Consider the following 15,690-nt stretch of genomic DNA (forward strand, 5'->3'; position numbering starts at 1 on the left):
CTCAAAACGCAATACTAAGGAAATTCTGAAAATAGCAATATACTCGCATAAACTGATATAACTCGGTTTAAAATAACTTCGTTATGATGTTTCTAACACCTATTTCGAATTAAATTACAGACGGATATATCTAAGGTCGATAACTGAGCGTTTCAAAATGCCATTCTGAGGTCCTGCTTTGCGCAATGACGAACGTCGAAAAGAGAGCTCCCCTCGTTCCTTGGCCTTTTATAAACTCTGAGAATTACGTAGACACTCCATTCCACTTCTCATTGGTTACTGACATCCAGGGGAAGGCGGGTGCAGTTCATGTCGACCCATAGGATACATACAGAGCTTTAAACTGATCTGAGAACAGAGCCTAATTTTCAGACCTTCGCAGTTCCTGTCATGGATTTCGCTGCAGAAAGAGTTCTGGTTCACCCACAGACATAATTCAAACGGTTTTAGAAACTAGAGATTGTTTTCTATCCAATAGTAATAATAATATGCATATTGTACGAGCAAGAATTGAGTACGAGGCAGTTTAATTTGGAGACCAATTTTTCCAAGATCGAAATAGCACCCCCCATAGGCTCAAGAGGCACAGTGAACTTAGTGTATGTAAACTTCTGACCCACTGGAATTGTGATACAGTGAATTATAAGTGAAATAATCTGTCTGTAAACAATTGTTGGAAAAATTACTTGTGTCATGCACAAAGTAGATGTCCTAACCGACTTGCCAAAACTATAGTTTGTTAACAAGGAATTTGTGGAGTGGTTGATAAACAAGTTTTAATGACTCCAACCGAAGTGTATGTAAACTTCCGACTTCAACTGTATATAGGAGAAAATCAGGCTGCTCTTGAGAGCTTTTAAATGTATTAAAGGCTTTATTCCTTGGGTGGATAGATTCTAGAATTTCATGATAAAACCAAGGTCTAGATCTCGGCTTTACTCTGACCCGTCTAATGGGAGCCATCACATTCACCACATCAAGGAATCTACAATGAAAGGCTTCCCAGGCACTGTCTACCCCTACGCTTTCCAGCACAGGTGACCAGTCAATTTTACCCACTTGGTCCCCAAACATGTCAACACAGTATTTTTTGAGTCCTCTGAATCTAACAGTTTTATGACACTTAAATATATGTTTAAAAACCCTCCTTGTGCAAAATGTTATAACATAATCACTGATTCCATATACTATTACCCCACTCTGCGATATTTTGGATTTATCAGACACCAATATTAAATCAATCGTACTTTGCACTGTTTCACATATCCTGGTGGGACCTTATATAATTTGTGTCAGAGCAAATGATCTACAGAAGTGCATAAATACATTGTGGGTTGGACTATCCTTTTTGCAGACATCAGTATTGAAATCCCCTAACAAAAGTATTTCCTTCACCAGCTAATTATTACAGTTTGACAACACAATTTCGAGACCTTCTTAGAATGCATTCTGATTGGGCCTGTAACACACCCCCAACCAAAATGTAAAAAATATATATTTTTTTTTTTACAATTTAACTAAATGTAATCAAAAATCTATGTAATCCCCAAAAGTAATTATTTATCTTGAGAGTGCCATAAACAATAACTAGCAATGCTGCATACTCCGAAAAAAGTTCAAATTTCACCTTTCTGGTAAAAATAGTTATGCATTTCTGAGGTGTTGTCACTTTTGAGGACACAAGCTCCGGTACACCAGTGGAGGCTCCTCAGCGGAAGGGGAGGACCATCCTCCTCAGTGAATTTCATAAAAATAAAAATAGTGAAACATTTAAAATGTTATCCTTTTTTGATAAAACTATACTAAATATTATCAAGTCACCAAATAACTGATTAAAACACACTGTTTTGCAATGAAGGTCTACAGTAGCCTCAACAGCACTCTGTAGGGTAGTACCATGGTGTAGCCAGAAGAAAGCTAGTTTCCGTCCTCCTCTGGGTACATTGACTTCAATACAAAACCTAAGAGGCTAATTTTTCTCACCCCCTTCCATAGACTTACACCGTAATTATGACAAGTTCCGGAGGACGTCCTCCAAACTATCAGAGCTCTTGCTGCATGAACTGACATGTTGTCCACCCAATCAAAGGATCAAAGGATCCACCCTCTCCCCACCGGTGTGATTGCTACTTCTGAGGGTTTAGAGCTTGAGGTAGTCACTTCATACAAGTACTTGCGAGTATGGCTAGACGGTACCCTTTCCTTCTCTCAGCACATATCAAAGCTGCAGGCTAAGGTTAAATCTAGACTTGGTTTCCTCTATCGTAATTGCTCCTCTTTCACCCCACCAGCCAAACTAACCCTGATTCAGATGACCATCCTACCCATGCTAGATTACGGAGACATAATTTATAGATCGGCAGGTAAGGGTGCTCTCGAGTGGCTAGAAGTTCTTTATCATTTGGCAATCAGATTTGCCACCAATGCCCCTTATAGGACACATCACTGCACTCTATACTACTTTGTAAACCAGTCATCTCTGTTTACCTGTCGCAAGACCCATTGGTTGATGCTTATTATAAAACCCTCTTAGGCCTCACTCCCCCCTATCTGAGATACCTACTGCAGCCCTCATCCCCCACATACAATACCCATTCTGCCAGCCACATTCTGTTAAAGGTCCCCAAAGCACACACATCCCTGCTCCTCTTTCAGTTCGCTGCAGGAAGCGACTAGAACGAGCTGCAAAAAACACTCAAACCGGACCATTTTATCTCCATCTCTTCATTCAAAGACTCAATCATGGACACTTACTGACAGTTGTGGCTGCTTCACGTGATGTATTGCTGTCTCTACCTTCTTGCTCTTTGTGCTGCTGTCTGTACCCAATAATATTTGTACCATAGTAGAAAGAGGAGGAAGGGAAGAGCTACTAAGGTACACAATAGTACATTTTGGTAGACAGAAGGTGCTCTTTGGTAAAAGGGGTAAATTGGCCATCAAAAAGGAAGGTGGACCAAGGCACTCTTCATATAATTAATTAAAATGCCTTTATTAGTATGGCATGTTCAATAGAAACAAAGTATTAAAAAACCGACGCGTTTCGGCTGCATGGCCTTCGTCAGGGAGTACAAAAAAATAATACAATGTCCTTTTTTGAACAGTTTTCCAATTAGCCCTAATTAGAAGAGGGAGTGGTTACAACATTGATTGGACACACCTAGTAAGCAATACTATACACATTAAAAAGTGAAATACTGTAGCTATGTTATCATAAAAACACAACTCCAAGCTAGACGTATCAGGACACTTAGAAAGGTAGGAGTAGGATCCAGCCATGTGGTTGTAGCTGTATCCAGAGCCAGGAGGACCAGGGGAGACAAGCTGGTTTGGGGAAAGGAGGCCGTGGTTGGGCGGCAGGCTCATAGAGGGCAGGTAGGACTGAGAGGCTGTGGTACATGAAGAATGAGATTACTGGCAATACTACACAACACATACTCGACTAATGCTAAGAATCACAAGCTTGTACTTTTTCTTTGAGTCATGAATGTACATTAACAGCTAAAGATGCATATCACTGAGAATCCACAGTCATGGTCTTGAGTCATGGTTGTTGTGAAAGGAACTACTTATTATCACAAACAAATATACCATTTGACTCTTGTAAGGTCATTGAACACATGTTTAAAATACTGCTCCATTGTCATCTTTAGACTCAGAGAGCCAGACTTAATCATAACCACTAAATCAGATGTCCAAGGCCAGATAAGATCATATTATTCTCCTTCTTATGTAAGACTGCATATTTGAATTGTCATGCTGACACTTTTGTTTTTCCCACTGTTGAAACGTTGTCATTGATCATGTGAATCCAAATATGTGTTCTCTGATAGAGGTTGTATAGGGTCCTGCATTAAACAGTATTATACAACCATTTATCTGTGTTATTGCAAACATGCACAGTATGTAGACTACACGTACACTGCTAGGTAGCCTAGTGGTAAAGAGCATTGGGCCTGTAACTGGACTATCGCTGGTTCGAATCCCCGAGTCGACTTTGTGAAAAATCTGTCGATATACCCTGGAGCAAGGCACTTATTGCTCCTGTAAGTTGTGTGTCTGCTAAGTTATGTAAACATCCAACAGTAATTTTGAAATGCTCTTACAAACAGTCTGATGCTCTGTTGATTCTGAGGCATTAGCTATGCCATAGTCTCTTGTTCATGGTCATCCATGCTGTCCGGGCAAATACTCGCTACAGCATCATAGAATTCACCCTGGATAAAACAAAATAATATGTATACGTAACTTAACAGCAACTTTAATTAGAGCAATATACTGTACCACTAAAATAATTGGTAGTGATATCCAGTAAAGTATCAGAAAACAACTGGAGTCGCTGGAGTGTGTTGGGCAAGTTCATTTTGCATCGCTGTGTGCCGTGGACGGGGTTTACACCTTTTAGACCATTTTATTAAATCTCTACCCACTCAGAGCGCCAGGCGTTGAAAAACCAACTCGACCATATATTGAGGATTGTAACGGCCATGAGGTAAAATATTTTTATAGCTTCTTGTTGGTTTCAATTAGCACTTACTGACATCATATTGCAGTAGACTGGACCCTCGGATGACCTCTGGCCACCAATTGAACTGAGATGGCTGTTATTTGCTAAACTGAGGTTCAGGAAATGGAATGGACTGGGGGAGCACATAATCTCCATGAGTGGCAAGTGGGCATGGAGGGAGTGAGGGCTCAGCATCATGTGGTGGAGGGTAGAATCTGTAGTTGGTACAGTGATGGTCCATCCTGCTCGATGCAGCTGCTCTGCTGTACCCTGACCACTCCAACTGAACCATGGGGAATCACTACTGGCACACTGTCTGTGTGATCTCCTGAATCAATGTTGACTTCCCATGTTCCTAGGTGGCATCCATTATTCTCAGAGGAATAAACAGCTGAGGTTTCGGAAACATTCTGATTGTCCTGAGTTCTGTGGTTTTGCTCTTTAAGGCAACTCATTCTATCTAAGCAAGGCTCCTCCCTGATAGAAAAACAAACCAGTGAGTGTTGTTAGACTGGGTAGTAAAACACAAGCCCAGAGAACAGATGTATATATACAGAATCAGTCAGTTCACCATTCAATCATCTAAAATAGCTAGCTAGCTAATACATCTGACATACAACTTAGATTTTTTTTATTTTACTTTGCAAGCCCTAACATTATTTATACATATATTGTGAGGGATGTATCTTGGCCTCTCTTCTTCCAATAGCTATCTGGAAAGTTCACAAGAAATAACAATAACCAGGTGTTCCAAAACAGCGTCGCTCCCTCTGGCAATAACTTTACCTTACAGTCAGTTTTTGTTGTGGAAGAAGCTTTTCGTAGGCTAAGTGAATGTTGTCTGAAAACATGTAATATTCAGATTAGGGGTTGAGTGTGGTGCCAGACACATCCATTCTTTCAAAATAGGGTGCGTTTGATTTGGGTCGCTTGATGTGTTAAGTGAATAGGCAGGGTGGAACTAATTTGAGAGGAAGTCAAATGTATTATATTTTATTGTGCCATAAACACAACCAGTCATACATGATATGTTCATCCACTCGCAACATATTTTCAGCCTCCAGACAGTGGTGAATGGAAAAAGACATCTGTTACACTTGGCGATTGTCATGTCATTAATTTCCTTAATTTTGTGGCTAGAGTCAAATATTTTCTGTGACACAAATCAGAGTCAACTACTTTCTATAGAACAAATTTCACGTCAGGATAGGCAACCGAAATTAATAATTAATGTATGTGTGTTATATTAAACATGGAGGGAGTACAATTTTGGCCAGCAATAAACATTTCAGAACAACTATGGCTGAATTATTATCCTTACACTTTCAAAAATACTACTCAAATAAGACATGGGAGAGATGACGAATTTTGGCAAAGAGATTTATTTATAGACTAATACAAAATCAGTAGCGGATTTAGGTACGGGCGACATGGGCAGCCGTCCAGGGCGGCTTCCTTGCCGGGGGCGGCACGGGAGGTCGCCGAAGGGGCGCCCAGGGCGCCATACAAGCTAGAACCGCCACATACACTTGAAACAAATAGCCAAACCGAAAACTGCAGACAAAAATGCTTTCTGCTACTAAGATCTGTGAAATGTAGGCTAAACTGAGAAAGCTCAACTAGCAAGCAAGTCGCAGCATTGAAGAACGCGGAGGGGGAACATTCTGGCACGGGGAGATTTTTTGCACAACACCGGGACACTGTGCTTACTTTCAACCCTGGTCGTGTAAGAAGCTTTTCTAAGGAGAAGTGACTAACGTCTGAAAAAAATATATTTTTCTAATAGGCTGACCACACCGCTCGCGACCATTGTCTGAGAACATTTATTTAGATGATGGGGTTGAGCGCGGCGCGAGCCACACTCATTCTTTTAAAATGTATACGTTTGATTTGGGTCGCCAAATGCGCCGAGTGGTGTTTTGGGGTTGCACTTTGGACTAGTAGAAAATAAGGAGAATGGAGCGGAAACAGTTCACAGACACTAAATCAAGCGTACCTACCCTCATTGGTCCATTCGAGTTGCTATGAAATTTAAACCACGCCTTCAGATTGTATCGCTACAAAAATTATGTCTGGACACTGAGACCGATCATACTTCTTCCTTAAACAAAGTTAACAGACATCTACTAACTATGACTCTAAAATTCACAAAATGTCAATCTGTATTAATCACTGGAGCGAGCAGAGGCCTCGGTCTACAAATGGTGAAAGACCTGGCGAGAAGCACCGAGAGACCCAAAACAATAATAGCGACTGTTCGCAATCCAGCCGCAGCACAGGTAGGAGAACATCATGTTCAACTTTTTTATTTGAAATGTTTGAACATCATGTTCAACTTGTTTTGTGAATTACCACGTAATGGAAATACACGTGTGAGGATTCGCCTTTACTGTAAACTTAGGGATACATAATAAAAGTTGATCTTCATTTCAGGATCTTCAAAATATTGCCAAGTCCTGCAAAGGTGTTCATATTGTACAGCTTGGTGAGTTGCGTAGCCTACATATAGCCTACATCATTTGTAAAACTTGGACACATGAACTAGGGTGCAGTGTGATTCTGGTTTGCCACATTTTGTTGGGTAATCAGTATATGATCCCATGTGCATCATGTGCCATGCATAGTTGGGACACATGCCCCATATGCCTGATCTGTTATAGAAGCAGAATGTGCAAGAAACACTGTATTGGTATTTCCCCGTGTGTTCCTCTCAGGAATTTTCTCCCTTCAAACTCATTGGAGCAACTAAAACTTATATTACACGCTGAATTATATGTTTGTAGTACTCAACAGAACATGATGAAATCCCAAACTGAAGTAAACCAATCATGTAAAAGTAAATTAAACCAATACTGTAAAAGAAAACCAAGGAGAAAAACGAAAAGTAAATTCTGTTTGTTTCCTGTGAAGTTCCTTTTTGAATGGTAATGAGCCTATGATCTCTTTCGTATCAGATGTTGTCAGCCAGTCAAGTATAGACTCAGCATTGCAAGTGGTGTCATCTATACTGGGAAGCGATGGGCTGAATTGCCTCATAAACAACGCAGCCATCAATCCATCCACTGATCTGAAGACAGTGACACCTGACGCCATGATGAAGACTTTCGAGAGTAATACTGTTGCCCCTCTTTTTGTCACCAAGGTAAGTCAATGTGTTGCACCTCTAGAAGAGCATGTATGAGAAATATCTTAATTTTGTTGTAGCACAGAGGATATTTTTATTCATGCCCAAATCACACACATTTATGAAAAGTTCCCTACTTCATAAGAAACCTGTATTCTCGCAACTATCTCTAGATCACATAATGTTGTTGTTTCTTGTAGACATTTCTGCCATTGCTACAGGCAGCTGCTGCACGGGGCACTGGAATGGGGATCCATAGAGCAGCTGTGATCAACATCTCTTCCATACTCGGCTCCATTAAGGTTAACTGGGGAGCCGGAGCAGCCTTCAAAAGCTATGCCTACAGAACCTCAAAGGTGAACAGCAACCATAATGAGCCGTTTCAACAAAGCCCATATTAACATTACAGACCATCTCTGGTTGCAATATTGGGCATAGAATGTTTGGGTGTGGCGATAGTTAATCTGACTGTTCTTATGTGTACATATTCATTACATGTCCTGTCCATCTCATTTTGTTTATATATATGCAGGCTGCCTTGAACATGACGACAAGGTGTCTGGCCACTGACCTGGAATCTGAAGGGATTCTGTGCATGGCTCTTCACCCTGGCTGGGTGCGCACTGACATGGGTGGCCCACATGTGAGTGTCCCATAATCTTGGTTGAGGCATTTTATGGTTGGGTTCTTTAGAATACATAAAAATACATGGCTGTGTATTTCAATGAGTTGACAGTTGATATGCTGCATTTCCTGTCTCTTATGGATCAGGCGGATTTGAGTGCGGAGGAGAGCATATCATCTTTGCTGTCTGTTATCACTGATCTGACAGAAAAGAATCATGGGGGATTCTTGGACTACTCTGGAAACAAGCTACAATGGTGAAGCTCAACTTGGAAACAGTAACTTGTGGAATGGGTTATGTGCAGTTGTTCTGCCAACAGTTCACTGGGACAAAACACAGCAGAGATCACAGAATAGAACAAACAACTGCAACATCATGCTATTATGTTGCTCAGCAATCTCGGATTCCGTTGTATCTAGTTGGTGTGAGAGAACTTGGAGATTTGACATTTTAAATTGGAGACTTTGTTTCATCTGAGTGGTTTGGGTTGTTGTTACACTTTCTAAAGGTAATCTCACTGTTTGAATACAAAATATATACTGTATAATACATATATAGGAACAACAATGTTTTGCCATTCAAAAGTTTTATTCAATCCATTTCTTTCAAATTATAATAAGAACGTGATTAATCTGTATAGTATATTGTTGTTATGATGACACCAGTATCCAGTATAATGGGAAATGTACAGATACTGTTGTTTGTAGGCAGGTGAGGCGTAGAGAAGAGATCAGTTGAACTAGGGCTGACCCATCTCTTCTGATGTGAGAGAGGAAGGCATGGTATCCAGAGCTCCGATTTCTGTAAGGTAGATGACAAAACATTTGAGTGAGCACAGTTAGATGGTTATAACTGATTAGGACTATGCTAGTATTTGTTCTGTTCCAAATGTTGTAGCAACATATAGCCAGGAATCTTGACTAGAAATGTAATCTGTAAATAAATTTGAAATACAAATATAACCAGACCATATGAAAAATATGATTATTTTACTATTTTTGGAACATGTCGAAACGCCTGATTTTTATTCATGAAAAAAATAACAATCAAGAGAATGCTGTCAGTGTTTTTGCTGTAATTAATTGTTGAACATTAATTAAACATTAATAACAGACACCATGAACTTACCTTTAAGTTTCAGGTATGATAAGAAGTCAATGACAGTGTGTATTACATCCTCATCAGCTATTCTCAAGGCACCTGCAAAATAAGAGACCATCATGAGGTGTAGAGACTACACTGAGTAAAGCAGACTTACTGTACAGTACGTCATCTACTCTAAACATATTTGATTTACCCTCTCATAGGCCAATGAAATGTAGGCTATAAGATTTTACGAGGCTTTAGCTTTTCACCTGTTTTGAAGTCATTGTCCAGGGGCATGTCTCTCTTTCCAGCAAGGCCATGCTTGTCACTGAGAGTGCGGTGACCGTCAATGCCGTCTGAACAACAAAACAAAAACATAGTTTGCACAGCTGATTTTTACCCATTCCCTAGATGAAATCCCCTTCATTGCACACTACACACAAACACCGCAACCCTGCCTAAAGCTCACATGACGACATAAGGCACCCTTTATGATGGTGTGTTTTTCCTTTTATCTGTCAAGAGTCTGAAAAGCAACCTGCAGGGCTTGAGTCATTGAATTGCTGGAAAACATATATTCACCAATGAAATGCGTGAAAGAAAGGCACATATTCATTGATGGAAACAGAACCTGAAATGTTTTTTAAAATATATATATTAAGGAAGGGTCCCTCCACATGCAAAGAAGAAGGGTAAAATAGTAATTTCATTCGATGTCCATCTGAAATGACTATTTTACCCTTCTTTGCATATATATATATATATATATATATCTATATAGTGAGAGGGGCAAGGAGCAGGAAAGACAATGGTTGAAATTACAATATACCTCACCCCATCAACAACTTTAATAAAGGTTTGAGTCAAGAGGGCTAGTAATAGTGCACTGAATAATCATGTAAGAGCACTAATTATCTGAAGTGTAATCCTTGAATTTTGACGTTAACCCTTAGCCCTTGATGCGTTTCCCACAGTCATCACCCATCAAGTATAATTACATGCAAAAATGAAATGATCAACTTTGTTCTGACAGTGCCTCTGAGATTATAAGATCCTGTATCATGGTTTAATAATTCATAAACAAGTGGAAAAACAAACCAATAAACATAAAGTGGCCATGGCTGTGATAAACACTTGGTTGTTGCATTAAGAGTTAAGTCCGCAAATAATAAACAGAGGAGCAAGGCGTCACAGAGCAATTCCTCTGCTGACTTCAATGTCCTGCAGGAGCTATCTTACATTGACTTAGCAGTTCTTCTCTCCCCCTTACGCTTGGATTATCCTTTATCTGTATTAGGTGATCAATACGACCTGAAACACAGGGATGATGGCATTTTACCTAAATTTACAACAAGGACCTGTGTTATGGAATACATCCTCATTCTGTGTTGACAATAATCCATGAACCTTGGGAATAAATGTGTTCCTGTGCAAATAGGCTTGTCAAAATATAGTCATTTAAAAGGATATAACAAATTAAAAGTCCAATAACTACACAGAACAAGTTTGTTGGAATACATCATGCCACATTACACAGCCAGGTGAAATGTGAAAAAGTATAATAAAAGTATAAACAAATATGAGTAGAGCATGATAATGGAGACAGGGCAGGTGTGTAAATTATAGTTTAGTTAAAAGTACTTGATAGTGGAATTTTGACAGTTGTGAAAGAGTACATGAATTTAATACATAACAGTCACTTACGGGGACCCAAAAGGTAGCCAGCACTGTTTAGTGTCCACCCTCGCTTCTCTTTACCCTGTTATGAGACAAACACAAACACACACAAATCAGATTCATTATACAATGAATTGTACAATCATCAGTTTTCTAAACAATTTATCTAATTTTCTGAATGCGAATTGCTTGACCTGACTATAGTGCAAGAACTCAATTATCTCAATGCTTGTTATGGTGTTATGTCTAGATAATAGGCAACAACGTTTATATAATTGTAATGTTGCTTGCAATAGCCTACTTGTAGTTAAAACAACGAGAAAATAAGATCATTTAAAACAACATTTAGCCAAATACAATAAAATGTTGACCTACCGCAATCACTAATCCAATTGTTTCTGACAGAGCTGCACATAAAATTAGTGATATGCACACTACTCCAAAAGACTTCTTCATCTAAATCAAGATATTAAAAAAGTGTTAGTTGTAGAAAAACGAAAAAGTCGCAAAACAAAAATTTCCAATAAGTCTTAAAGCGGCTTACCTTTAAAGTTGTGTTCAACAGTACAAGAGATAAAAGATAATTTAAAAGTTTAAGGCTTTCTTAAAAATAGGTATGCTTATAGAATAAGCAAAAATACAATGCAATATTACAGCAAAGAGAGCTTCAATGTCCCTGTGGTGCTTCTGGTTTAGGAGAGAATGATTTTGATGGCCTTTTATAATACACCCCCCACGGAAAAAAAATTCCTGCTCCTGAAATTCAGACGTCACAACTACCTTCCCCCTCATGTAGTGGTCATGTCACGATGAAATTACAATAACATCATCATGTTCTTTTTGCAACCTTATGAGACATTGAGTTGGACAATAGTTCTTAAAGTCAGATACATTTTATCACTAATAGAATCTCACGTGATGTCATTTGTAGAAAACATTTTATTATGCATGTCAAAACGAACAGTGCTATCAGATAAGTAAATCTAAAATATTTATTTTAGAGCCTCTATGACTGGTAAAATGGTTCAAATGTAAAAATACAAAACCATTACATACAAACATAGCCTAGAGATAAAAGAACACATAGGAAGACATTTCCATGGGTTTGTGGACAGGTCAATTTTAATAGTCAGAAAAGCAGGAATTCCATAATGGAAGGGTGATATCTATTTCGTAACAATGCATTGGAACTTTTCTGTAGCCTTTATCAAGAAACAGTTGCCTTAAAATATGACTAAAAGGAGATTAAAAAAACTGTTTTTAGATATGGTAATAGGTTACATGGACATGAGATCAATAAAAGGAGAAAAACAACTCACTCACAGAGCATTAAATTAAGTTCTTTATTGAATTAACAGATCAGAAATAACAAGAGCCTGAATTATATGAAAATGTCATCCTATCATTGACAGTTTCCATTCATACTGGAGGAGGATGGTAGTTACAGGCTGGACCAAAGAGTACACTAGAAAAGCCACTCCCAGGGCACCATGAACTTCCATTCCAATGAAAGTACAGGTCAGCAGCAACCAAGAGAGAGCAAAATGGGATTCCAACAGCGTGTAACAAAGGAAGGAACCTTTGGGCTCTTTGTAAAATGGTTTGTCCTTCTTTAGCTGTCCGGTCTGATCCAGCAAGGGGCACTGGCAGATCTAAAAGTTCTTGTGTCCATTTGTCATTGGTCTGTGTGGAAAATCCTCCATTGTAACATACATCACACATTGAGCAATGTTCTGATCCATTATGACATGGGAAAGGAACTCCATCCGAAGAACTCAATGCAGAAGATATATGGCTGCCTTCTTTCATATTGATGACACGAATGTTGATCACACCACCACACAATCCATTTGTTGAAGTTTTCTTCAGGGAGAGGTTGCTGAAGAGATAATGCATTTTTTTATGAACACTCCTGACTCAACACCTTTATACAGTCTACAAGCATCGTATAGCAACCATACAGGACAGCTCTATTTGGACACCTTGATTGTGAATAAAGAGTAGATGCATTACAACCACTATTCCAGTTAAGTCCAGGCCTACCTGCATTCTATTTCTTGTCCTTGTCTTGTATTTAATTGTATAGGCCTATCACAACATGGTCGGCTTAGCTCTTGGATGCCAGGTAGGGCTCTTGCACAGGTGGGGTTCTTGTCTGGAAGGAACAGGGCTATAATTCCATCCTTCGTAATAGCAACACATCCACATCTGCCGTCACTGTTTAGCTGGACTCTGCATGGCTGTGCTATGGCGAAAGGTGCAACTTCCGATGCAGGTAATGGGCTTTGTTGCTCAGAAGAGGCCTTTCTTCGTCGTTCACAATGCATTCTTTTGGCAAACAATCCCGTTGGCAACATTGTTTCAACCAATGCAAGTTGACAATTGAAGCCTGACAGTTTTCTTCTCACCTCCTGCAAGATTAAATATCATTGATGAAGTTAAGAAAAGTAATTGATTTATAAAGTCAAGTAGGCCGAAAACACATTATCTGCAGATATTTACACGAACCCTTATTATTTTTTTTGAGACCCCATGTCCTCTGCGTCTGCAATGATCAGACATTTTTCCAATGTTGGCAAGCGCTTAATGAATTACACAAATTCTGAACGTGAGACTGCTTATTATAGATTATAGCAGTGACTAAAATGATGTTTTCCGATGTAGAAAATGTCTGCGCGCTAGTCTCGCTTGTCGGAGACAAAGGCTGTGAGAAGAGTCGCACAGCGCACTGGGTGTTCATCCAGTGTGCAAGGGTTGTCAATCATTATATGATGACGTCACGTGATCATGACGCTGAAACGTCGTTCTTGTTCTTTTGCTGTTTAATCTTGACACTAGGACACTCAGTGACAACAATGGCCTCCTGCAAAGCTTTCGTTTTAGCAGTTCTATATCTCCGGTCATGTTTTTATTCATTATAGTTGTTAAAGACATCATAAGGTAGTTAATTTAAACCGACTTATAGCAGTTTATATCAGTTTATTGCGATTTTCCTGGATTTCTTTGTGATGCGCTTTCACGAGTTGGACACCTCTCCAGTGGGTGGCTATCGTTAGCTGCTATTTCCACATGAGAAGAGGACATCTTTCAACCAAAAGACGATTGTTCTGGAGAAAGGACACCTTGCCCAAGATTCTGATGGAAGCTCGGCAAATAGTAAGCAATCTTTATGTTGTTAATTCGTATTTATGTTGACAAATGTCAAATAATAATTCCGCCATGAATTTCGGTGCGGTCTCGCTTTAGCGCACGCTGTATGCTGAAGTAACGTTAATTTTAAAAATGTAACACAGCGATTGCATTAAGAACTAATTTGTCTTTCATTTGCTGTCCAACTTGTATTTTTTAGTCAAGTTTATGAATAGTTTTCGATTAGAATAGGTGCCTCTCCAAGATGGCGCCGGACAGATTGCTTGAAGTTTTGGCCACTAATCACATTGTATAACCACGATTTGTGCCGCTAAATATGCACATTTTCGAACAAACTCTATATGCATTGTGTAATATGATGTTATAGGACTGTCATCTGAAGAATTCTGAGAAGGTTAGTGAAAAAATTAATATATTTTGGTGGTTTATACATTATCGCTATTTTTGGCTTGAATCAATGCTGTTGTGATGTTTGCTATTGTGGTAAGCTAATATAACGCTATATTGTGTTTTCGCTGTAAAACACTTAGAAAATCTGAAATATTGGCTGGATTCACAAGATCTGTGTCTTTCATTTGCTGTACGCTGTGTATTTTTAAGAAATGTTTTATGATGAGTAATTAGGTAATACACGATGGTCTCTGTAGTTATTCTAGTCGCTTTGGTGAGAGTTGTGATGGTGGCTGCAATGGTAAACTATGATTTATACCTGAAATATGCACATTTTTCTAACAAAACATATGCTATACAATAAATATGTTATCAGACTGTCATCTGATGAAGTTGTTTCTTGGTTAGTGGCTATTTATATCTTTATTTGGTCGAATTTGTAATAGCTACTGATGCAGTAAAAAAATGGTGGAGTAAGAAAAGTGGTGTCTTTTGCTAACGTGGTTAGCTAATAGATTTACATATTGTGTCTTCCCTGTAAAACATTTTAAAAATCAGAAATGATGGCTGGATTCACAAGATGTGTATCTTTCATCTGGTGTCTTGGACTTGTGATTTAATGATATTTAGATGCTAGTATTTACTTGTGACGCTATGCTAGGCTATGCTAGTCAGCTTTTTTACTGATGGGGGTGCTCCCGGATCCGGGTTTGGGAGGAATTAGAGGTTAACACGGAACCCAAACCGGCTGCGCGCGTGCGCCATCGTGCATACATTTATTTTGTCCCCCATCACCAAACGCGATCACAACACACAGGTTAAAATATCAAAACAAACTCTGAAACAATTATATTAATTTGGGGACGGGTCGAAAAGCATTAAACATTTATGGCAATTTAGCTAGTTAGCTTGCACTTGCTAGCTAATTTGTCCCATTTAGCTAGCTTGCTGTTGCTAATCCACACATAAAACAGTCAACCGAATCGTTTCTAGTCATCTCTCTGGCTTCCAGGCTTTTTCTTCTCTTGACTTTATATTGCGATTGGCGACTTTCATAAATTAGGTGCATTACCGCCACTGACCTCGTTCGTGGGTATAACCAATGAGGAGATGGCACGTGGGTACCTGCTT

The 15,690-nt window shown here is 39.1% G+C and overlaps 2 protein-coding genes across 3 annotated transcripts; one reads left to right on the forward strand and one right to left on the reverse strand.

The window, feature by feature from the left end:
* The first annotated feature begins 6,566 nt into the window (after positions 1–6,566).
* On the forward strand, positions 6,567–9,268 carry zgc:110339 (uncharacterized protein LOC550490 homolog). Its single transcript, XM_039000538.1, has 6 exons — positions 6,567–6,786; positions 6,941–6,992; positions 7,462–7,649; positions 7,832–7,987; positions 8,164–8,274; positions 8,403–9,268. Exons 1-6 carry the CDS (start codon positions 6,640–6,642, stop codon positions 8,514–8,516), a joined length of 768 nt encoding a protein of 255 aa, XP_038856466.1. The 5' UTR covers positions 6,567–6,639; the 3' UTR covers positions 8,517–9,268.
* gal (galanin/GMAP prepropeptide) lies at positions 8,837–11,475 on the reverse strand. 2 transcript variants are annotated; one of them, XM_039000539.1, is made up of 6 exons: positions 11,395–11,475; positions 11,047–11,101; positions 10,582–10,653; positions 9,612–9,698; positions 9,385–9,456; positions 8,837–9,057 (listed from the first exon to the last, which is right to left on the reverse strand). In XM_039000539.1, the coding sequence occupies exons 1-6, from the start codon at positions 11,473–11,475 to the stop codon at positions 8,996–8,998; spliced, it is 429 nt and encodes a 142-aa protein (XP_038856467.1). In that variant the 3' UTR covers positions 8,837–8,995. The 2 variants fall into 2 exon arrangements, with proteins under 2 accessions (XP_038856467.1, XP_038856468.1); XM_039000540.1 differs by lacking the exon at positions 10,582–10,653.
* Positions 11,476–15,690: the final 4,215 nt, after the last annotated feature.

The sequence above is a fragment of the Salvelinus namaycush genome, chromosome 9, assembly GCF_016432855.1.
Source record: "Salvelinus namaycush isolate Seneca chromosome 9, SaNama_1.0, whole genome shotgun sequence".
Classification (NCBI taxonomy): Eukaryota; Metazoa; Chordata; class Actinopteri; order Salmoniformes; family Salmonidae; genus Salvelinus; species Salvelinus namaycush.